Genomic DNA, 25,488 nt, shown 5'->3' with positions numbered 1-25,488 from the left:
GCAAACCGTCTGGTGCACTGCAGTCTATGATTCACCTTTCGCCTGGAAATAAAAACTGTTTTCATTGTTTGAAAAATAGCGTAGGCTACGCATACAGCACATTCTTCATGAAAATAAATATTGGTGAAGGGAAAACTTTTCGAAGTCCGCGCGTGGTCAAGGAATTGTCAGTTATGCTGTCAAGAGGACAACTCTGAGATTCGTGACGTTCGTGCATTACCTCAAACAGGTAAGTAGCGAAAAGTTATGGTTTAGTAACATGCGTTACATAATTTTGCAGAGTTCTGAGTTTATTCGTTCTTTGTGGTTCTCACCCAAAAATCTATATTATGATTTTTAGACAACATCATCGAATATATTCAACTTTATAGTGAATTAAAATGTATATTGTGAACACTGATTGATTTAATAATCTGAAACATTTCCTACATGGGGTGCTTCTAACGTGTTAACTCTATTCTTTCTGTTTATATGGTATTCTATATTCTGTTTATATCTACTCCACTTGAATGACAGAACATTTATTCGGTTTGTTGTTTTTATCAGTCTTTGAATTTGATTGATATTTGCTGAAATCCCCAAATTATATATTATCAGTGTATTGATTACGACCGTATGTGTCGACCTGGATTTATGAGGAATTGTGTACCTTATCATAACTGTTTCAATATGATATACACATGGCATTTCCTGCAAGCCAGATAAACTCATATTGCGTTATTCCATGTTTAACAGGGTGTCTGTGGGAATTATAAACCTATTAATCACGTCTCTGTAGTTTTGAATAGCTAAAACATGTATTAGCGCTATTGGACATGTTCACAAGCTCAGACAGTAGACCAAGCTGCAGAGACAAATCATGGGTTTCTCAGAACTACTGAACTCCACTCTATTCATTGATACATATTGAAATGCTCTACTCTTCAAATGACCTTTGCAGAAAGCACCTGAATGAAGATAATGCTATTTGTGACTTTTCAATGACCAAGACCAGATTGCAATGCGTTGCATGCCTACCTGTAAATGGCAACGAATGGAAACTACATTTCAGACCTTTAGTTTATTAACCATGAGCATGAAGAAAGTCACTCAGTCCTTACACCCATGTCCCTGCTGCTTTTAAACACTAAACCTCTGTTTGTTTGACATGAAGTTGAAGGTGTTAAAATGTAACATGTATGCCAATGCTATTCTATGAATTATTGATGAATTATTGATATACTGTATATATATATATATATATATATATTTATATAAATTAAATTAAGATTTCCAACTTTTCATCAAGTCTAAAGGCTAATAACTTTATAATATATATATTTTTTTTACTGTATCTTGAAGACTGTTATATAACCACATATATAATGCTTCTGTTGTTGAAATTCTACAACTCGTTTTTTGAGAAGTCCCGCTTTCCATGTGGGACTTAAGAGGCACATATTGAATGGCCATCAATCCGTGTGCATCTTTTTCCCAGAAAGGCATGTAGTGGTTGTGACAGGAATGCAAAGTAGAGAGGCCCAGGTTCCTGAGTGCTACCTGTGACCTGGCTGTGATATGTCCGGTTAATCATCAACCCAGGGGATGTGGCTCAATGCAAATGCACAATGTCCGGGACATGGAGTGCTCTGGTCAACTTCAGCAGTAGCTACATGTATGTCATGTCATGGCTCAGTATTGATTAGCAATTAGAATGTGTTTAACCCATTCATCATTCGAACGTAAAGACCTCTAGGGAAATGAAAGCTTCTAGGGAAATCGCTATTCTCTTGCATTAGAAGATGTCTGGATTATTGATCTGTATTGCACTAGAAAGACAGAGGGTTGGAATGACTTTTACCTGCTTTGTATGAGAACATGGCACAATTTGGGGTAGATGCTTCGACACTACCTGGGCTTTTTATGTTATTAGGTTGTGCTTTAGCAAGGCATTTTCAAGCTCAAAGGACAGAGCATGACCTTTTCAGGCACTTTGAAATACTTCAGATTGTTAATTAAAAAAAGGCTTTTGTATGTCATGATGGAAGAGGTTTCACAGACACATACTGTGTAATACCAACACAGCTCTTTTTGGCTACCGGTATCTAAACATTTCCTATTAGGCTGTTGTTTACTATGAGACAGCGGAAGCTTTTAACATTGCTTCCTTATGACCACATTTCTTCATCACTGTCTCTCTCATACTTGTCTCGACCAGAAAGTACTATACTCTACGTTATTTTAGATAGAATCCCATTATGTTTATAGCTTAGGAATCATATTGATTGCAATCTTGTGGACAGTCAGGACCACTTTAATCATAATGTTTTATTTTCCTCAGAGATCTGCAGCTGGTCTCAATAAGGATGACATTGTCCAACAATCAGACCTGGAGGTAACGCAAGGACGTCAGTCCCCCCTTCTCTCTGCATCTGAGAGTGGAGATGGTCCACTGGGCCACACAGTGGTTGACATGTGTCTGGCTCCAGACTGTCTTGACCTCCACATTGGACACCTGCCCCTCCACAACCCCTAGCCCTGTCAACTTCTCTGTGGTCTACACCATGCCCTTCTTCCAAACAAAGAGCCCCATCCAAAACATAGTGACCAACTCAATGTACCAGGAAGTGTATGTGGCATCTCAGAATGTGATCGAGGCTGTGAACATGAGTTTGGAGAAGGTGTGGGAGCTTCCTACAGGCCCAGTGGGCGGCCCTGAGTGTAAGATTTGTGATTTGTGTGACGTTGACAAGGATCACAACTTCCTAGAGAACACTGACAATGAGGTATTACTGTTGGATACATTCTTTATGTATTTATACTCTTGTGGGAGTTCTCAATATGGTGTATGCCATTTCCACCAACTTAAGACAGATGGACAACCACCCAATAAGAATTCATCTAAATGTTTATTCAGAAAAGAATCTAACTCTGCTGCCTATTGTCCTGACTGCCTTGCCAGCCCGCTGGGCACCAAAGTCACCATGGTGGAGGAGGGACAGACTGTATACTTTTTTGTGGCTTCCACTGTAAATGATAGCATGACACAGAGACATGACAGGAAGTCCATATCAGTGCGCCGACCATTGGCATCAGAAGACGGTTTTTACAATGACGTGCGGGGACTGACCGTTCTGCCTAGCCTGCGCAGGACCTACAACATTGAGTATGTCTACAGCTTCTTCACCCAGGAGTTTGTCTACTTCCTATCCGTCCAGAGAGAGAGCCCTGACCAAGAGTTCTCCCCGTTTCAGACGCGGCTGGGCCGCCTGCCGAGGAATGAGTGGGAGATGAGGAGGTACCGGGAGGTGGTTCTGGAGTGCCGGTTTGAACCCAAACGGAGGAGAAGGAACACGGTAAGCGGGAGTGAGGCCTTTAAGGATGTGGTGTACAACATGGTGCAGGCCGCCCACTTTGGGAAGGCAGGCAGTGAGCTGGCGGATGAACTTGGAGCAGAGGAAGAGGATGACATCCTGTATGGAGTGTTCGCTGTCACAGATGACAATAGGGTCACAGAGCACGACTCAGCCCTCTGTGCCTTTCCAATGGACAATGTGAACAAGGCCATTGATGACGGGGTGGATGACTGCTGTAAGTCTGGCCCAGAGCAGCTGTCCCGGGGACTTTGCCACTTCCAGGCCTGCGAGAGCTGTCCTCATGAGGTGAGCCCACCAACTCAACACTCACTCACGCAGGTTGATCCAGAGAGGTGTTGGTAAATTGTGTTATATACATTATGCGTACACAGTCTGTTCAGGTTGTCTTCACAATGCATAGATGGCATGAGAGTTATTCACTTCACTGTAATATTTGTAACAGACTGGGTAAACGTTAGTTAGTTTGGCTACTTAATAGGGGTGAAACGATTCACAAAACTCATGGTTCGGTACGATACTGTACTGTGGTGTCACGGTTCGGTACGGTTTCGATACATCGACAAAATAAATGCCTCAGAAATATGTCATTTGTATTTAGATTTTCCATTTATTATAATAGTAAACATGGGTAGCTTGAATTCTCAGGAGGATATGGGACAACAAAAATCAGCAGTGCCTGCCTTATAACATGAAATAATATAGTCATTTAAAACAGAACTTCAACAAGTGTTTAGTCCAGCAGCATATATCAAAATTAAGTCACATAGCAGTGCATTAAACAAAATAGGACCACTTGAGACTGGTTACTTAAAAAAAATAATAATAATAATAATCCGATTTTCTAGTTTTTATTTCAGAAGATTAGTCTATCCACATTATCAATAGTGAGCACAGATCGGCTTACTGTGACAATGTCAGCCGCTGTGGAGAATACCCTCTCGCTAGGGACAGAGGTCCCAGACACAGCCAGGTAGATGTGGAGAATACCCTCTCGCTAGGGACAGAGGTCCCAGGAACAGCCAGGTAGCGCCTTGCTAACATGGTAACATGAGAGGGTATATTAACTCTTTGGTCTTCCACCATGTAAGTGGATCAGCATCCAGAGGAATAAGGTCCACTTCCCTGTATGAGGTCACCTACTCCTCTACGACCTTGACCTTCGACTTGGTTCCCTGCTCCTGGGTCGTGAGCAACTCCCCAAAACGCTCAGCCATGGCAGACTTATTTTCTGGAGGAGAACCCCTGTCGTCTGTCGTCTCTGGAGAGGGATTGGCTCCTGTGGTATCTGTGGCTTGACCTGGCAGAATTAAATTAGATGACAATCTCTGAAGTGGCTTTAAAAATATGATTTGTTGTTAGAAATATATATATATATATCAGACACTATTATGACAATTACAGTTATTGCTTTATAATGAATTGTTAAATCACTAATTAATAAAATAAACGTCACATTAACACAATTGTATATTGGTCACAATCTCTGCTGTGAGTTCATTGTAGACTCTCAGACGAGCAGCAGCATCTAGGTGCAGCAGGGACTTGAACCGGGGGTCCAAAGCGGTGCTCTTGTGTAAGAAGTCTTGGACACCAGGGTCAGCATACTAGGCTCCAGGTTAACTCTGATAGCAGTCTTGACATCCCTTACTACGGGTTCATCTTTATCAGATGCCACCATTGATTTAAGGATCATTGTTTTCATAGGCAGGAACATGGAAACTGATGGAATGCACTCAGTGAATGCATATCAGTGTTGTGACTGTTTTGAGAGGTTTGCACACTTTGATTACTTCCTCTGCTAGTCTTATGTCATTTTCAGACAAAGTCACAATATCTTTGACATTGTTCCTCACAGCTTGATCAGTCAGTGTAGAATACACAACAACTTTCTGCTCAAGGCATCTCTCAAACATGTCATGGCTTGAATTCCATCTAGTAGGGACATCTTGGATTAGTTTGTGGTTTGGCAGCTCCAGCATCTCCTGTTTTGTCTTGAAAACATGTGCAACAGTTGTGGTTTTATGAAAGAAGGATACCACCTTCCTGATCTTTGCTAGGAGGCGAGAGTTTGGATTCACTGACATTGCTTTTTGAGATGCTAGATTAATAACGTGAGCAAAGCACCCTATCTGTGGCCCTAATCCAGGTAGCGCAACTGCATTTACAATATTTCTAGTGTTATCAGTGGTCACAGGAATCGTTACATTATCCTTCTCCAACTTCCACACTGCAACAACTTCCCTTAGCTCTTCCCCCAAGTTTACACTGGTGTGACTACTCTCAAGGGGACGTGTTTGAAGGATATGGCTTTTTATCTCCCACTCTGCCGTAATGAAATTAGCCGTTACAGGAAGGTAGCTCTAGATGTCCAACTGTCTGTGGTTAGAGCAACAGACCACGTTTCTGACAACTCGCTCTCAAGTTGTTATATATATTTTTTGTGTAAGGCAGGTATTAATGTCTGGGCAAAATGTGTACGGGAAGGACTAGTGAAGTGCGGCTCGACCACTTTAAACATTTTTCTGAACCCCGCATTCTCTACCACAGAGAAGGGTCTCATATCTGCCGCTATGAATTTGCGGAGGGAGTCGAAAAGAGAACACACAGAAGAAGGCTGTTGTATAAAACACCTGTCTCCGGATGACATCTTCAAACTAAGGGCAACCATAGCATCCATGACAGAGAGGGAGAAGTGTTCATCCATGTATACGGGTAAAAAAAGCTATATTATCAGATATTATATGTTTCTAATTTAGTCAGAAAGTCGTTTTCATTGCAAGTTAAAGCGTACTGTTAGCTAGCTAGCTAACGTTATCTTGCTAGCTCGCTAGCTAATGTTACGTGTATGATCTGTGTACTAATATTATTCGTATCTCAGAGCCATTTGCATTTCTAGTTATAGCCTAATGTTAGCTAGCTAGCTTGCTCACATTGAACCTAGCTAGTTGGTTAGCTTTAGCTACCAGTAGATTCATACAGGGTAGTAATGTTATGAGTTGGGATTATGGTTCATTGTTAAGCTAGCTAGCTAGCTACATGTCTAAACAAAAGACTCCACTATGCAAGTAACCATTTCACTGTACCGTTTACACCTTCTGTATCCTGTGCATGTGACAAATAAACGTAGATTGTATTTGATATAGTGTGTGTTTACCATAGAAGGTAATGTGAAGAACAACATGACCTGCATCAAAGTCAAATTAGGATATAACGTTAGGTCAATGAGACAGTGTCCAAGTTCTAAAATTCTCCAGTAGGATGCCCTGCTTTTATTTAGTCAGTCAACACCCTTTAAATGTTCACTACATAAGACCGAATCTAGACGGTCGGTCACATATGGTAGGCTTACCACATAGATCGGCATTCCTAAAATACTTTTGAACATCCTTTTTTGGTGCAGTCCGGACCGGCCTTGATTTCCACGTCCACGGACGTTCAGATTTTGTCCGTCTGGACCAGCCTTGATTTGGCCCAAACATAAATGTTTATAAACAGCGTATTTTCAACTTTAATTGAGAACCGAAAATGAACCTGATTTCAACATCCGGAAAATACGTATTTTCAATGTCCGAAAAATAGGTATTTTCAACTTTCATTGAATCTGATCTCAATGCCCGGAAAATACATATTTTCAATGTAGGGAAAATACATATTTTCAACTTTCATTCTGAACTGAAAATGAACCTGATTTCAACATCTGGAAAAAACATATTTTCACATTCATTCAGAACCTAAAGTGAACCCAACTTTGATATCTGGAAAATATGTATTTTAGATATCTTTTCAACGTCATTTTGCTTACTGGGACTATTCTAGTAGTGACGGCAATTTATTTGTCTTGACTAGGACGGACCGGCCCTGAGCCTAGATGCGTTACGTACATGTCTGGCTGGACTGGTAAAATGGAGACTTGGATGTCTGTGGAGTCAGCGAGAGTGGGTGATCCAGTGATAAAATAAAAAAAACAACTGTACAAAAGTGTGAGCTATTTTCCAACCAGGAAGAAGTGGACTCTCCAGAGGAGTAATGGAACATCCTGTACTTCTCTTTCGGCAGAAAACAGATTATTTCAATGACTCTCATTCCTGTGTATCAGTGAAGGCTGCTCAGAGGAGGAATGGGAGGACCAGGCTCCTCAGTGAATTTTATGACAATTAAACTAGTGAAACATTAAAAAATATGTCCTTTTTAGATATCCTAAATATACTCATGTCACCATATAATTGATTAAAACACACTGTTTGCAATGATGGTATACAGTAGCCTCAATAGCACTCTGTAGGGTAGCACCATGGTGTAGCCAGAGGGCAGCTAGTTTCCATCCTCCTCTGTGTACACTGGCTTCAATACAAAACCTAGGAGACTTGTGGTTCTCTTCGCCTTCCATAAACTTACACAGTAGTGATAACAACTTCCGGAGGACGTCATCAAACCTATCAGAGCTCTTGCCCACCCATGAAAGGATCAGATAATTAATATAGTACAGAAAACATAAGCTACAGCCAGCTAGCACTGCAGTGCATAACATGTGGTGAGCAGTTGACTCAAAGAGAGAGAAAGACAATAGTTGAACAGTTTTGAACAAATTAATTTCTTCAAAAATTAAGGAGAAGCAAGAGAGAGAGAGAGAGAGAGAGAGCTAGCTGTATTTTGTATATTCACTTTCTTAGCTAGCAAATGCAGCTAGCTTGTTTAGCCTACTCAAACACCTGGCTCAAACAGAGAGGGATGCTATGCTACCTAGCTGGCTATGGCTATCCAACACTGGAATTCTTCCAAGTCAAGTTAAGCTTAACTTTAATGTATTGTCACTGGGGCCCGCCGATGTATTGTAACTGCTAAATTGCTTGCAAACTGTGCACTGTACTGTATGAATGTAGCGGCTTTACTAACACATTAGTTCTAGTAGCTATGTTAGCTAATATGGTGACAACAATGTAGGCTGTGTGTAGGGGTTAGAGGTTTTGAAGGTTTGGCTTGGAAAGTTTTTTTTACCATGTCACAGACAGCTGATGTGTTGTGCACTGAAGTCCACAAGCGACGGGAATAGGTGAGAGGAGGAGAGCGTGTAGATGTGAGAAGGAATTATCCCAATGATAAAAGGAATCATGCTATTTGTATGTGGCTGCTATGAAAGTGAACTGTGTTTGTGTGTGATCAGGGGTGTATTCACTCTGCCAATTCTGTTGGAAAAAAAGTTTCTTAAACGGAAGCAAACGGAATGAAACGGGGATAAACATACGTGAATTTGTCCAATAGAAACTCTTGTTTGCAACTGTTGGACTAATGATTACATCCTAGATCAGCTAGATGCAGGCAGGATTGTGCCAGGCAGTATTGAATGTGTCAATGTCTGTCCCCTTGATTACTCAAATTTCTCTCAACCTGTGCACCTACACTGAAAACTTTAATTCTTAGGCTCGTTTGTCACAATCTCATGATGGGTATAGGCAATATTTGAGTAGCATGTAGTAGCCTAAACTTATCAATGTTACATTGAACTGGGTGAATGGAGTTTGAATGACAGTCATCCAGTATGCTGTAATAGAAAGAAGGCCATGCTCCCAAAAAATAATCGTCCTCCCTCATCTTAAATGACACCGACCGCCACTGTAGGCTAGGTATAGTAAGAGCCAATGGAATTTCTTGTGGGTGGTAAGTAAAGGATGATGTTTTCTCTTACAGTAAGTGCATGGACATGCCAAGGATGTTAAACAAAAGCAGGCATGTCAGAGTTTAATGTTCTGTATTTAATCACGCAATAGGTTGTCTCAACCTGCTAAATTTGGTTTACACAGGAGCAGAGGAGGGTTGAAAGGAAGGAGTTATTTTGATTCCGACAGCAATCACTAATCACAACAACAAAAAATCCTTTATCTCTATTTTCATGTGCAAACAGCTATCTAGGCACAGAGAGAAATCCATTGAGGTCATAATGCAATTGCTCCACAAAATGTTTCTGTATTGCCCAGTCCAAAGCAGAGACTTTATAGTGTGTTCAAGTTATTTTTCTTCTCTGCCTTGGGTAGTCGATCCACTATGCACACATCCTCTATATCTCACATGATCCAGATGACATATCCATAAAAAGGAAACTGTGATTTAGGCTTAATCAAAATTCTTTAGTTGTCAGTTTACATGTATATTTAGCAGTAAGCCAAACAGTGTCTTTGAAATCTAAATAGGCTGTTATCCTTTTTATCAGGTTCAGGATAGACAAGGCAACACAGTTGTAACATGATTCCTGTAGCAACCAATAGCATTCACTGGCGCTTGACTCCTCTAGAGAGCAATCCATTTGTTTGGAAGCTTTTTTTTGTGGGATGGAAAACTGCTTCATGGAAAAAGGACACAACAGTTTGCCAACAAAAGACAACAGCCAACACAAGATAGCAACACAAATAGCTGAAAAAGAACATGATTTTGGACAGAGGCCAACGTATTTGGGAGTTAGTTAGCTTTTAAACTTGTTTCCGGATATGCATCTTTGAATAAATCTCTCATGGAACGGTGCCTTTGGCAATGTTTTATTGTCAGTCAAATGAATTGTATGCCTCATTTATCTGGGAAGGAACATGTTTTAATACTGTGAAATTGAACTGCGTGTCTGCCATAATGACCATTTACATTTTTGACTGTTCTTTTTAAAATTTTTATTTACTCAGCAAATAGCTGAAAACGTGCCAGTGAGTGAGTGTTACCACTATGAGATCACATTTGACTCCCCAAATATTCCCCGACCTCTACAGATCTCTGGCTCTGAAATTCTTTAGGGGGGCTAATTTGAATCAACAGCAGATTTTGAGGGATTTTTACATCCGTACCCCAGTACGACCAACGTAACCGCAGTTTCACAGTACTTGGCTGTTTCATTGTGTTTTCACAATTCAGGACAGGAGTGGCCTGCCAGCTGGAATTTACAGGAATCTGAAATCCGGGTCCCTCCCTCTCCAACGTTAGCTCACAGCTGCTACCAATAACCCTGCTTCTCACAAGAACAACTACACCTCCCATGAGTGTCATTGTCTATATAATTATTATATAATTTGAAGCCTATTTATGTGTACTTTTACTGGCTCCTGGCATTGAGTGCTTATTGTTGTCTGGTCTTTGCCACACTGTCTACCTCCAGCATGCCCAGATGTTATGAAGCCATGGAAACCAATCCTCCTTCGCCAACCTTTTTCTAGTACAGTATTGTGGGAGAAAACATATACATACAGAGTGTCAGAAAAATACACTGATAAGGCATATTCCATTTTGGCATCTGTATCAGTAGTACAAATTCTGATTCCCAAATAGCACCAACAGTTCTGTTGAACCTGAACTAATAATCACATACTGTCCCTTGGTTATATCCTTGTTCTTCTAGTTTTTGTGCATATTCATGACAATGACTGTTGGAACTTGAGATCTGAGACAATTGATTATGTTCTTTTTAACATGTTATTTGTACCTCTTTAGATGGAGTTTCTTTGCACCAAGTCAGTATGATAAATATAATATAGTAGCGAGAGCTATGAATCACCATGGGTCTTTGTCATCTGAGGTCAGACGCCATTGTGGTTCATTCAGGAACGTTTCTGGTCCCATGAGGAAGGTGGGCAAAACCAGTCAATAAAGTTGCACAGTCTATAGCTGATATAATACTATCAGAGCTGCGGAGGAACTCATTGGTCAGTGTGTTCTCAAAGTGTTCCCTTCTAAAGCATTACACAAGCTAGGGTGCATTTGCTTTAAAACCTTTTCTTCCTTTTTCACTTGGCATCAGGTAAGCTGCTCACCCAGTTCCTTGTTCCGAGAACATCTGTTCACGAAACAACAGCAGTAGGCTTTAGTGCCTCAAGGCCTGATGTCAAGTACCAGATATAATACCCTACATTTACTATTGCACTTTAACAGGTTGTAGATAGAGAGCTTTTGTAATATTTCTTTTTTTACAACATGTGAACACATTGTACATGGATCAAGATAACACTAAATTACCAAAAGCTGAAAAAGTATTATCTAAGTATTGTGTAAGTAGTTTTGAATATGTTATTTGAATAGCACAAGTAGATTTAATAACACATGCCCCTATGAGTCCTTGGTTTGCAGCCCAGAATTATTCTGATCAATCTTGACCAGAAAAAACTCTGGGAGCTAGGGCCCAATTATTTTCCCGCTCTAGGCTCGTGACCAGAAAAAACTCCTGGCCCTACTCAGAACGTACATCTCCCTATTTTACTATGCCCCATCTCCCTGTGACCAGAGCATGGAGAACAACGCCACCTGCAGGGACCATCCCACCATGGTGTCTAAGCCCTATTACAGAGTGGACCTCTTCAACAGGCAGATGAATGACATCCTGCTCACCTCCCTGCTTGTCACCACCATAGAGAACAAGACCGTGGCACACATTGGCACCTCCACTGGACGGCTCCTCCAGGTATGGAGGGGGACAGCTCACAACAGAGTGTGATCCTGATCCAAGATGATCTAATCCAAGATAGAGTTAAATGAAAAATGTGAACATACTATAGTTCTTCTCTTCTTCGATATATTATTAACGGTCTGCTCTGTCTTTTTGGCAGCTTGTTTTGAGAAGATCAAGCCCTATTATCTTTGCCAATTACACCTTGGTAGAGAACCAGAGGGTCTCCCCAATTGCTGCTGTGTACTCGTCAGAATCTCTACTGTTTGTGGTTGGAGACAAGGTTTGGAAAAGCCAGTTCAAAATCAGTTACAGTTAGCAAAAACAGCAATCAAAGTGACTCTTTGATTGAATCAAAGTTAATCAAATCGCTCTCTTTGGCTGGCAGGTGATCCAGGTGCCTCAGAGGGGGCCAGGCTGCCAGCACTTCATGACCTGTGCCATGTGCCTGACAGCCCCTGAGTTTATGGTCTGTGGCTGGTGCTCTGGAGAGTGTTCCTGGGAGGAGGAGTGCAGTGGCCACTGGAGGAACGAGTCTTGCCCCCCTGGTATTACAGAGGTGAGAAGAACTGGGGAGAGGAATGTGTTTGTTTTGTGCAGGGAGGTTTGGATTGGAGCAATTAGCTACCCTACCATACAATGGATCTTACTGCTGGCTAGGTTCTATGTGTAATAATGTGTTGATGAATTCAAAGAAATGCCAAACATATCTTTATGGTTATCATAAAGATATGTTTGAGATTGTCCATAGTCACAGATTACCTGGGCATAACCATAACGTGACCATAACTTTGTATAGTATTTGTATGTTGTGATAATGATAGGTTGTGATTGAAAGTTCATATGCTGAATCTGTTTGTTCCTGCTTGGCCTAGTTCTTCCCTAAGACAGCTCCCCCTGATGGTCAATCAGAGCTGACTCTGTGTGGCTGGGAGTTTCAGTCTCCCCTGAGGCCTGCCATCAGCTCCAGAACCCACCTGGTGAGACTGGGACAGACAGCCTGCGCCGTGCTGCCACTGAAGAGCAACAACACACAGTGAGTACCACTCACAATGATAGAGGGTCGGCAACAACACATCCACCACGCTGACCCTCAACACGGGGGCCCCTCAGGGGTGCATGCTTAGTCCCCTCCTATACTCTCTGTTCACCCACGACTGCGTGGCCGCGCACATCTCCAACACTGTCATTAAGTTTGCCGATGACATGATGGTGGTAGGCCTGATCACAGACGATGATAAGACAGCCTATAGGGAGGAGGTCAGAAACCTGGCAGTGTGGTGCCAGGACAACAACCTCTTCCTTAACGTCAGCAAGACAAAGGAGCTGATTGTAGACTACAGGAAATGGAGGGCAGAGCACGCCCCTATTCACATCGATGGGGCTGTAGTAGAGCGGGTCGAGAGCTTCAAGTTCCTCGGTGTCCACATCACTAAGGACCGCTCATGTTCCAAACACACCAACACAGTCATGAAGAGGGTACGACAACACTTTTCCCCCCTAAGGAGGCTGAAAAGATTTGGCATGGGCCCTCAGATTCTCAAACTTCTACAGCTGCACCATTGAGAGCATCTCCGCTTGCTATTGCAACTGCTTGGCATCCTGTAAGGCGCTAGAAGGCAGTTTTTTTTATTTTTATACTGTTCTCTCTGCTACTCAACGGCAAGTGGTACCAGAGTGCCAAGACTGCTGAATGGTTAATCAAATGGCTACCCGGACTATTTGCATTGACTACCTTTTTATTTGCACTAACTCTCTTGCACCGGCTGTATGCACACTCCCCGGACTCTAACCACACACTCACACATACAACACTGAGACGCCAACACACACGCACGGACGCATGCGCGCACACACACACACACACACACACACACACACACACACACACACACACACACACACACACACACACACACACACACACACACACACACACACACACACACACACACACACACACACACATGCATGCTTATGGACACCACACACACATTCACACATAGACACACTTTCACACTCTTAACATACGCTGCTGCTACTCTGTTTATTATCTATCCAGATTGCCTAGTGACTTTTATCCCTACCTACATGTACATATTACCTCAACTCCCTCGTACCCCTGCACATTGACTCAGTACCGGTGCACCTTGTATATAGTCTTGCTATTGTTATTTTATTGTTACTATTTCCTTTTGATTTGGTGCACATTTTTCTTACTTTTTAACTCTGCATCGTTGGGAAAGGGATTGTAAGTAAGCGTTTCACGGTTAAGTCTACACCTGTTGTGTTCGGCGCATGTGAAAGATTTGATTTGATTTGAGATGCACAGTGGATCATATTAGTCATATTGACATACAGTGCCTTGCGAAAGTATTCGGCCCCCTTGAACTTTGTGACCTTTTGCCACATTTCAGGCTTCAAACATAAAGATATAAAACTGTATTTTTTTGTGAAGAATCAACAACAAGTGGGACACAATCATGAAGTGGAACGACATTTATTGGATATTTCAAACTTTTTTAACAAATCAAAAACTGAAAAATTGGGCGTGCAAAATTATTCAGCCCCCTTAAGTTAATACTTTGTAGCGCCACCTTTTGCTGCGATTACAGCTGTAAGTCGCTTGGGGTATGTCTCTATCAGTTTTGCACATCGAGAGACTGAATTTTTTTCCCATTCCTCCTTGCAAAACAGCTCGAGCTCAGTGAGGTTGGATGGAGAGCATTTGTGAACAGCAGTTTTCAGTTCTTTCCACAGATTCTCGATTGGATTCAGGTCTGGACTTTGACTTGGCCATTCTAACACCTGGATATGTTTATTTTTGAACCATTCCATTGTAGATTTTGCTTTATGTTTTGGATCATTGTCTTGTTGGAAGACAAATCTCCGTCCCAGTCTCAGGTCTTTTGCAGACTCCATCAGGTTTTCTTCCAGAATGGTCCTGTATTTGGCTCCATCCATCTTCCCATCAATTTAACCATCTTCCCTGTCCCTGCTGAAGAAAAGCAGGCCCAAACCATGATGCTGCCACCACCATGTTTGACAGTGGGGATGGTGTGTTCAGCTGTGTTGCTTTTACGCCAAACATAACGTTTTGCATTGTTGCCAAAAAGTTCAATTTTGGTTTCATCTGACCAGAGCACCTTCTTCCACATGTTTGGTGTGTCTCCCAGGTGGCTTGTGGCAAACTTTAAACAACACTTTTTATGGATATCTTTAAGAAATGGCTTTCTTGCCACTCTTCCATAAAGGCCAGATTTGTGCAATATACGACTGATTGTTGTCCTATGGACAAAGTCTCCCACCTCAGCTGTAGATCTCTGCAGTTCATCCAGAGTGATCATGGGCCTCTTGGCTGCATCTCTGATCAGTCTTCCCCTTGTATGAGCTGAAAGTTTAGAGGGACGGCCAGGTCTTGGTAGATTTGCAGTGGTCTGATACTCCTTCCATTTCAATATTATCGCTTGCACAGTGCTCCTTGGGATGTTTAAAGCTTGGGAAATCTTTTTGTATCCAAATCCGGCTTTAAACTTCTTCACAACAGTATCTCGGACCTGCCTGGTGTGTTCCTTGTTCTTCATGATGCTCTCTGCGCTTTTAACGGACCTCTGAGACTATCACAGTGCAGGTGCATTTATTCGGAGACTTGATTACACACGGGTGGATTGTATTTATCATCATTAGTCATTTAGGTCAACATTGGATCATTCAGAGATCCTCACTGAACTTCTGGAGAGAGTTTGCTGCACTGAAAGTAAAGGGGCTGAATAATTTTGCACGCCCAATTTTTCAGTTTTTGATTTGTTAAAAAAGTTTGAAATATCCAATAAATGTCGTTCCACTTCATGATTGTGTCCCACTTGTTGTTGATTCTTCACAAAAATATACAGTTTTATATCTTTATGTTTGAAGCCTGAAATGTGGCAAAAGGTCGTAAAGTTCAAGGGGGCCGAATACTTTCGCAAGGCACTGTATAGGTTTATTGTATGTACAGTAGGTAGGTTTTACTCAACTAGTATGGGCCATTAAGGAAACATACTGTAGATGTTAACTCAACTGAAACGTCTCATGGTGATTTCTGCTTCATCTTTTTTTACATTTTATGTTACTTTGACACTGTTGTTGTGCCGCTCCTTAGCCTGGTGTGTAAGATCCACTCTGGGCCCATTGAGCTGTCCAAATCAGTTAACATCACTGTGGAGGTGCATGAGGAGAAGATAGAGGGCCGCTACTCCATCGACGGAAAATCAGAAATGCCAGGATTTACCTTTGTGGTAATTTGAATCTACAATTGATTGCACTACCTATTTTCAGTTGGGTGACTCATTTGATTATGTCTCTGTTAATAATACGATGTATTATTGCATGTAACAGAGACATACTGTAAATATCAAAGTGAGTTTGGAAGTATCCTCTGTTGTACATACAAAGTCACCATCACTCTTTCAGGGGTACTTTATGAATGGCTTTAGGATTAAATTGGTGACATTTTGCTCCCTTTGGCAGATTCCCAACATCACAGACATCCAGCCCAACTACGGGCCTCGTGTTGGGGGAACTCTGATTACTGTGACTGGGCCTCACCTGGACGCTGGGAAGAACAGGAGGGTCACTCTGAATGGAGATCCCTGCCCAATCACCAGGTGGATGAAGTTTGGTCATTCCACCAATTCGGTGCATTTTGAGATGTGTAACTTGGTGAAAAAGAAACAGTTGATTTCAAAAATGTTTTACATTGCCATAAAGCGCATGTTCAACTGAATAAAAAACAGGTTTTTCCATCTCAAGAGGTTAAATAACAAAATGACTATGGGTAACAGGGTTGACTTGTTATGCTTGGCCCACTATGTTTTCCATCACAAAACATCAGAAAATTGACAGATCAGCTCACCTGCTTTTACACTATGATTTGACTATTAGATGTTCAATGTTTCTTTTGAAAATAATATTTAAATGGAATTGTTTAACCATATTAAAACGAGAGTTCAATTCACGTAACATGGTTGACCTTAAAAAATGGGACGAATCCCTAATCAAATGAATCATTAATCACATGAAAGAAATAATAATCTTCAGAAATGACTTTGTCAAAGAAACAAAATAACTAAGGCTTTACAATCATGATTTTGGCCCGTTATCAAGTCTTTATTAAAAGTAAACACATTTATTCAATTTTCCATGTGGTCTATGTTAAAGGTCACTTAGTTGAATATAACTGGCTTTTAATTGCAATTTCAATTTTGGTGCAAAATGTCTAATTAAAATATCAAAGGATGCAAAGGCACTCATTTCGTGGAACGATCCAGTTACTGGTTATGTCATTATGGCTCTCCTGTGATGTTTTCACCCAAAGCCTGTTTCCTCTAGCCTGTACTTCTAAAATACCTGCCTGTATGACATCATTTACTATTGACTATTTACCTGTGTGTGCCCCATGCTTGTCTCAGCATGTGTGTGTGTGTACAGTAATCGCAAACTGATCGCAATCTGACTGTGCTCGGACAACTTTATTATTATATATATATATATTTTAAACCGTTCAATTACAGGGAGTGAATGAAAAACTAGTAGTTGTGATGACTAACTCAGTGTGGTGTATCATTTTATTTCTTTTCAAAATATACATATCTTCTAAGTAGTCATTTTCATGTTGTGGGGTGATAAACACATAAAGCCACATGTGGAGTGAGGTGACCATAAGTCCTACCTGTAGGAGTATACTAACCCTGGACTTCCTCCCTACTTCACCTGCCTCCAGTGTCACAGCGCCCAGAGGGAACATGTCCTCCATCATCTGTCTGTCTCAGCCCATCGCGGAGGTGAGGGACGTCCCCCTCACTGTGTTCATTGACAAGTCCCCTGTCCTCACCACCAAAGTCTTCTACTACAAAGAAAACCCAGAGGTCACAGCTGTCCTCCCAGACTGCAGTTTCGACAGGTAGGCCTAGCCTTTACAATCTGTCACCATCTCTACCAAAATAAAAGGTGGATAGATCTAAGCCCTGCTGGTGGGTTTCTGTAGAATCTGTTATTGTCACTCGCTCCACTCTCCATTGTTTTTCTCTGTCGACTCCAGGGGGTCAAAGATAATCATTGAAGGGAAGAACTTGGACTCTGTTTACAGGACCATCATCCGCTTTAAGCCCAACGAGGGACACCTGAAGCCTGTCATCAGAGTACGGGCCAATAAAATATTGTACAACCACATACTGTATACATGATAGAGATAAAACATTTTTTTTTTCATGTAATCAGATGCATACAACTCTTTTATAATTCCCTCCAGGTGTGCAAAGGCAAGTCTTTGCCTACACGGATGGAGTGCATAACTCCTGCTCTCCTCCGGGAAGAAACAGAGGAAGGGGAGCTCTCCTTTGATATGGATGGAGCTGTTGGACTGTGGAATGGAGAGTTCTCCTACCACCCCTATGGCGAGCCCATACCCTTTGAAACTGAGGGCCATGTACTTAGGCTGTACCATGGGCAAGATGAAGTGTCACTGCATGTAAGTGCAACAGTGCCATAACAACACACCTTATTAATGTCTATTTGACTGCTACTTACTGTCAGAAGGAGTAGGAATATAGTTTTACATTGCTTATGTGTTGTTTAAACATTTTCAAGAAGGAAAACTCAGAAGTCTCATTTTCTTCCCCATCACAGCACCAGAAACTGAACCTTGTGAGTTCCTGCATGTCAATCACTATGACAGTGGGAGGAGTGGATTGTGACGCGAAAGTCCTGGACAATGAAATCACCTGCAGGATCCCCAGAAACGTAACCATCAGTGAAGGACTGCCTGTGAAGGTTTGTTGGTTACTGGACACTATGTTGTGCATTCAACATTAGGGTATGTTAACAATAAACATCCTACTATTGGTCTGCACTTGGTTGTTTTCCCTACATGTGTGGTGAAATTACAGGAAAACAAGACAGCAGTCTCTGGCAGTAGTGTGTGACCATGCAGACCATAACTTAGTTTAAAAAGAATGTCAAAAGCTGACAAAAGAAATATGTCTGTATCTATGTGTGAATGTGTTTTTAAAAAACTAGGAAATAAAATCAATCAATCAAGACCCACCCACTGTCTCTCCTTCCCCAGATCTCCATCAATGGGCAGGTTCACAACGTTGGGGCTGTGGTCCTGGTCAGTAATCACTACATGGTGGGCATCGTACTGGGGATACTGGGGGCCCTGGTGGCGGGGGCTGTGCTGGCCTTCGTAGTCATGAAGCACCTGAGGAAGCAGAAGAAAGGTGGGGTTCCCTGTCTGTCTGGACTTTGATCAGGTCATCTTACACAACCCCATGACTGGTAATGAGGATGTCTTATGCAACTGGTTTAACGTAGGACATCTACAGCCATGCACAGTGACAGTGGTAGCTAACATTGTCTTGCTGACTTTTGATGCATTTTCCTTCTCCCGTGGTTTACGATTGAAAACTCTTGTGACATTTCCAGACTCTCAGGTGGAGACCCGTTTGGCCCAAAACCACAACCGCTCCAACAGCAGTAGTCTGGAACTGTCATCTGTAGCTGACTACAGAAGAGGTGAGACTCTAATTGGCTAATATATATTGTGTCTCGATCAGTTTCTATTCTTAGGTTTCAACAACAGTGGTTGAAGTCTACACATACTGGTTTATGTGCATTATCTACACATACTGATGTATGTGCATTATCTACACATACTGATGTATGTGCATTATCTACACATACTGATGTATGTGCACTATCTACACATACTGATGTATGTGCATTATCTACACATACTGATGTATGTGCATTATCTACACATACTGATGTATGTGCATTATCTACACATACTGATGTATGTGCATTATCTACACATACTGAAGGAAATCTACTGACCTTGCCCTTTTCCACTCTAGTAGTCCTGCCTCAGAGGCCAAGTTCGGCTCTGGGAAGCCCAGTGGTGTTCCCCAGTCTGGCCTACCCTGCAGGCAGAATGGATCCCACACTCACCCCCCTCCTACCCCCTGAGAAGATCTCCATCTCCAGCTTCAGACCAGAGCTCCTGGAAGAGGTGAAGGATGTGCTGATCCCAGCAGACATGCTCATTGTCCAGCATTGCCAGATCATTGGCAAGGGTCAGTCTCATTATAGTGTGTACAGCACTCTACATAGAGTGCTTTTTAATTGCGTTTTTTAGACAAACAATCAAATGCACATAGGCTACTACTCCCATACCTTTTAGTCTATGTTATTATATTATATGATATATTATCCCTATTATTATAAATAATAGGGACTTAAACCCATCTCATTCCAATTATAATGTTCTCTTATCTCCCTCAGGTCACTTTGGCACAGTTTATCATGGCTACTTCACAGACCACAACAACAGAGAAATCCATTGTGCTGTCAAGTCATTGAACAGTGAGTATCTCCTTCACAATGTTCTAGAGCTGAACCAGGTGGACTGAGCATTAGTCACCTGTACATGTGACCAACTGGGTAAATATGGAACAACCCTGCTCGTGTGTAGGGATAATTGAACATGCAAACTCGGTTAAATGTGGTTTGTTTAGGGTTTTTAAGCTTTATCTGTAAATGTTGACTGTTCATAAGCAGTTTTTACGTTAATATATGTGTGTATGCCCTGCGTACGTACATGCATGTGTGTGTGTGTCATATCAGGGATAACAGATGTAGAGGAGGTAGAGCAGTTTCTGAAGGAGGGCATCCTGATGAAGGGGTTCCATCACACCAACGTTCTCTCTCTGCTGGGCATCCTGTTGCCTCAGGAAGGGCTACCCCTGGTGGTACTACCTTATATGAAACACGGGGACCTCCGCCACTTCATACGCTGTGAGAAAAGGGTAAGGAAGTGACAAAACAATAACTACCATCTGTTCACTTTCATCAGCATACAAGGGATTCCCTTAACACCTCAATGATACAGTGTGTCTCAAGGCTTATGTGACAGACATTATTCTTGTGTGGTATTGATTCTTCCTGTAGAACCCCACAGTGAAGGACCTGATTGGCTTTGGGCTTCAGGTTGCCAAGGGGATGGAGTACTTAGCACACATGAAGTTTGTGCACAGGGACCTTGCAGCACGCAACTGCATGTAAGTCAGGTTTAAGCAATCAGTTCAGTTCTCTGTAACTGGGGCTAGTCGCCAATTTAAACTATACATTAGACCTGACATAAGCAAACGGATTATATTTTACTTAGTAATGCTGCTGTACGATAGTTGCAGGCTTGCTTTCACAGATCACCAATCTGGGGCCCTTCTGTTTGCCCTTGTTATTGTCTGTGCAGGCTGGATGAGTCGTACACCGTGAAGGTGGCAGACTTCGGCATGGCCAGGGATGTGTTTGATAAGGAGTACTACAGCATTCAGGACCACAGGAAGGCTAAGTTACCAGTCAAGTGGATGGCCATCGAGAGCCTCCAGACACAGAAATTCACTGCCAAGTCAGACGTAGTAAGTGAAGGAATTACTTTCTGATAACACAATAAGAATTAGGCAGCATTTGTGTAATTAGAACGGACTATGTTGTTACTTGAATAATTATAGTGTTCATACACAGTAATAAGAGCAACTTTATATTACCCCCAAATCCTTTCTCACCAAGCTAAGTTTCTCATCATGCGCCCCCGGCAGTGGTCCTTTGGGGTGTTGATGTGGGAGATGTTAACGAGAGGAGCAAGCCCCTACCCAGAGGTGGACCCCTATGACATCACACATTACCTACTGAAGGGCAGGAGACTCCCCCAACCACAGTTCTGTCCTGACCCTTTGTAAGTAGTGGTAATGATAGTCTAGTGACATTTACATTTTTTAAAATTTTTTTATTCCTCATATTAGAACTAAAAAGAAGAAGAAAAGCCCTGTTCAAAGTAAATAAATATGTCTATAGTAAATATTGTTATACTGTAACAGAGAGGCTTAAAACAAATCAGACAGTTATGGAGTATGAATTTCCCACCTCTTCAGTTGCAACAAAGAGGAACAGGAAAGTCTAGCCAGTAATTAAAGGATGTTGGAAAGGTCAACCTGCAGTGTTAAACTCGTAAATGTCCACCACAGTCATATCCGAATATGGTTAAGCAATGTAGTCTGAGAGTTAATGATCACCACTATGCTTCACTTCAAAGATATCCTCACATGCGCAAGTGCACACACAAACACACACACACACACACACCGTGATAAATAGGAAGTGTTGAAAGACAGATTAACGATTGAGAAAAAAACTGTAGAGAAGAAGAACACAACATAATGACTGACTTTTCCATGTGGGAACAAACATGGGTCTCAATATCTCAAATATGTAAAAGCCATAAATCACCTCCCTATCGCTTTTGCTTAATCATTTCGGTCTGTACATTTCAATGAGTACATAGCTAGTACAATACTATTTTATTTAAGCTAAGCATTTTGTAGGAATTATACACCTATTGCTATAAGAAAGCACCACCTAACAGTTTTTCTCAAGACAATGTTGTCGATTTTCGTATAATCAAAAGAAACTGTCTACAAAAAGATTAACGCAACCATACTTATTTAGAGTCCAAGCAGACTAAACAGAAAGTTAGTCTCTCTTTTTAAAATCCCAGTAGATCAATACATTTTTTTTGCAGTCACTAAATCATGATGATTTCCCGAGTCGCGCAGCGGTCTAAGGCACTACATCTCAGTGCTAGAGGCATCACTACAGACCCTGGTTAGATTCCTGGCTGTATCAAAACCGGCCGTGATTGGGAGTCCCATAGGCTGGCACACAATTGCCCCAGGTTTGGCCGTCAAAAATATATTATACTGTCAAAATTGCAAATACATCAATCAAAAGAAACTGCATGCAAAAAGATGAACACAACCATATTTATCTCTTGAGTCCAAGCAGACAAAACAGAAAGTTAGTCTTGTCTTTTTAAAATCCCAGTAGGTCAATACATGTACATATTTAAATATAAATGTACAGTGCCTTGCGAAAGTATTCGGCCCCCTTGAACTTTGCGACCTTTTGCCACATTTCAGGCTTCAAACATAAAGATATAAAACTGTATTTTTTTGTGAAGAATCAACAGCAAGTGGGACACAATGATGAAGTGGAACGACATTTATTGGATATTTCAAACTTTTTTAACAAATCAAAAACGGAAAATTGGGCGTGCAAAATTATTCAGCCCCTTTACTTTCAGTGCAGCAAACTCTCTCCAGAAGTTCGGTGAGGATCTCTGAATGATCCAATGTTGACCTAAATGACTAATGATGATAAATACAATCCACATGTGTGTAATCAAGTCTCCGTATAAATGCACCTGCACTGTGATAGTCTCAGAGGTCCGTTAAAAGCGCAGAGAGCATCATGAAGAACAAGGAACACACCAGGCAGGTCCGAGATACTGTTGTGAAGAAGTTTAAAGCCGGATTTGGATACAAAAAGATTTCCCAAGCTTTAAACATCCCAAGGAGCACTGTGCAAGCGATAATATTGAAATGGAAGGAGTATCAGACCACTGCAAATCTACCAAGACCTGGCCGTCCCTCTAAACTTTCAGCTCATACAAGGAGAAGACTGATCAGAGATGCAGCCAAGAGGCCCATGATCACTCTGGATGAACTGCAGAGATCTACAGCTGAGGTGGGAGACTCTGTCCATAGGACAACAATCAGTCGTATATTGCACAAATCTGGCCTTTATGGAAGAGTGGCAAGAAGAAAGCCATTTCTTAAAGATATCCATAAAAAGTGCTGTTTAAAGTTTGCCACAAGCCACCTGGGAGACACACCAAACATGTGGAAGAAGGTGCTCTGGTCAGATGAAACCAAAATTTAACTTTTTGGCAACAATGCAAAACGTTATGTTTGGCGTAAAAGCAACACAGCTGAACACACCATCCCCACTGTCAAACATGGTGGTGGCAGCATCATGGTTTGGGCCTGCTTTTCTTCAGCAGGGACAGGGAAGATGGTTAAAATTGATGGGAAGATGGATGGAGCCAAATACAGGACCATTCTGGAAGAAAACCTGATGGAGTCTGCAAAAGACCTGAGACTGGGACGGAGATTTGTCTTCCAACAAGACAATGATCCAAAACATAAAGCAAAATCTACAATGGAATGGTTCAAAAATAAACATATCCAGGTGTTAGAATGGCCAAGTCAAAGTCCAGACCTGAATCCAATTGAGAATCTGTGGAAAGAACTGAAAACTGCTGTTCACAAATGCTCTCCATCCAACCTCACTGAGCTTGAGCTGTTTTGCAAGGAGGAATGGGAAAAAATGTCAGTCTCTCGATGTGCAAAACTGATAGAGACATACCCCAAGCGACTTACAGCTGTAATCGCAGCAAAAGGTGGCGCTACAAAGTATTAACTTAAGGGGGCTGAATAATTTTGCACGCCCAATTTTTCCGTTTTTGATTTGTTAAAAAGTTTGAAATATCCAATAAATGTCGTTCCACTTCATGATTGTGTCCCACTTGTTGTTGATTCTTCACAAAAAAATACAGTTTTATATCTTTATGTTTGAAGCCTGAAATGTGGCAAAAGGTCGCAAAGTTCAAGGGGGCCGAATACTTTCGCAAGGCACTGTATTTACTTAATAATACATGTATTTACTTTCAATACATACCCGGCTCAAACGGTATACTGAATAAAGTGAAATGTAAGAACAATGTAGTTACATAAGATATACTTGTAATTTTCATGTACCAACCCAGGAGCTAACAACAACAACAATGTAAAGTGAAACCCAGTAGGGTATAACCTTTATAATTACTATGTAGTTGAAATGAAACAACCTTTGCCGACAATAAGATTACTTAGTTACATTGTACTTACAATATAACAATCTTTAACAACCAACTCTGTAATTACAATGTTGTTGCAATGGATATACACATATTTACTAAGTACTTACCCAGTAACAAGCAATTTAATGTCAGTTGTATAGTTACATTTCAACACAGATCCAAAAATGCTTGTACGCGATTGAGTAAAACTGTAAGTGCGGTCCAAGGCACTACATTTGATTTAAGTGCTATATGTAACTCTCTCCAGGTATGCCATCATGCTGCAGTGTTGGGACCCAGACCCAGAAGTGAGGCCCAGCTTCGCCACGCTGGTGTCTGCTGTCCTGACCATCCTGTCTGGCCTGGAGGGGGAGCACTACATCAACCTCAAGGTCACCTATGTCAACCTGGACCAGCCACGCCCCTATCCCGCCCTCACTGAGTCCGCAGACGAGTGTGATTCCTCAGACACTGAAGACACACGCTCAGTGTCCTGATGTCACACCAGGACAGGTACATGTAGTATGGTTTGGTGCTATGAGCACAAGGACCTCAAAAAGTCTAACTAAAGGTTGTTGATTATCTTTTACTACCTAGTGTCGATAGGAAGCAGTTGCAATGCACAAAGTCTAAGGGACTTGAAAGTTCTTCCCCCATTCATATTATAGTATACTACCTGGCAAAGTTTTTTGTATTATAAGAGTGGATGTAATGTCCATATGTTTTCTCTTAATTGTTTTTGAGATAAAGTAATCTAATTATACTGTATCATTTGGATCATACTTTTACAAAACAAAATGGACCCTAACGTTTTAACAGTGACCTGTCATTGTTACTTTTATTTAATGTGTGACCTTCCTGGTCCCGTCCCTCAAGTCAGTGAGTCAACACAGGAAGGAGCAATGGATGGATAGTTCATTTATTTCCAAAGCTGCAATGATGTG

At 41.5% G+C, this 25,488-nt stretch overlaps 1 protein-coding gene across 1 annotated transcript; it reads left to right on the top strand.

The window, feature by feature from the left end:
* Positions 1–25,488, top strand: LOC139414264 (macrophage-stimulating protein receptor-like). The gene is made up of 21 exons (XM_071162165.1): positions 1–229; positions 2,321–3,641; positions 11,608–11,784; positions 11,930–12,052; positions 12,158–12,328; positions 12,645–12,805; positions 15,911–16,046; positions 16,279–16,415; positions 17,531–17,710; positions 17,849–17,948; positions 18,059–18,277; positions 18,436–18,579; positions 18,875–19,028; positions 19,234–19,323; positions 19,665–19,883; positions 20,092–20,172; positions 20,434–20,615; positions 20,758–20,867; positions 21,062–21,227; positions 21,408–21,544; positions 24,813–25,488. Exons 2-21 carry the CDS (start codon positions 2,424–2,426, stop codon positions 25,039–25,041), a joined length of 4,134 nt encoding a protein of 1,377 aa, XP_071018266.1. The 5' UTR covers positions 1–229; positions 2,321–2,423; the 3' UTR covers positions 25,042–25,488.

Source organism: Oncorhynchus clarkii, chromosome 7 (genome assembly GCF_045791955.1).
Source record: "Oncorhynchus clarkii lewisi isolate Uvic-CL-2024 chromosome 7, UVic_Ocla_1.0, whole genome shotgun sequence".
NCBI lineage: Eukaryota > Metazoa > Chordata > Actinopteri > Salmoniformes > Salmonidae > Oncorhynchus > Oncorhynchus clarkii.
The sequence above is the reverse complement of the archived record's forward strand: the minus strand, read 5'-3'. Positions and strand labels throughout refer to the sequence as shown.

Coding starts and splice junctions, on each gene's coding strand:
- LOC139414264 (XM_071162165.1), top strand. CDS start 2,424: ATGGTCCACTGGGCCACACAGTGGTTGACATGTGTCTGGCTCCAGACT. Junction 20,868..21,061: donor CTTGCAGCACGCAACTGCAT/GTAAGTCAGGTT, acceptor TTGTCTGTGCAG/GCTGGATGAGTCGTACACCG. Junction 21,228..21,407: donor TCACTGCCAAGTCAGACGTA/GTAAGTGAAGGA, acceptor CGCCCCCGGCAG/TGGTCCTTTGGGGTGTTGAT.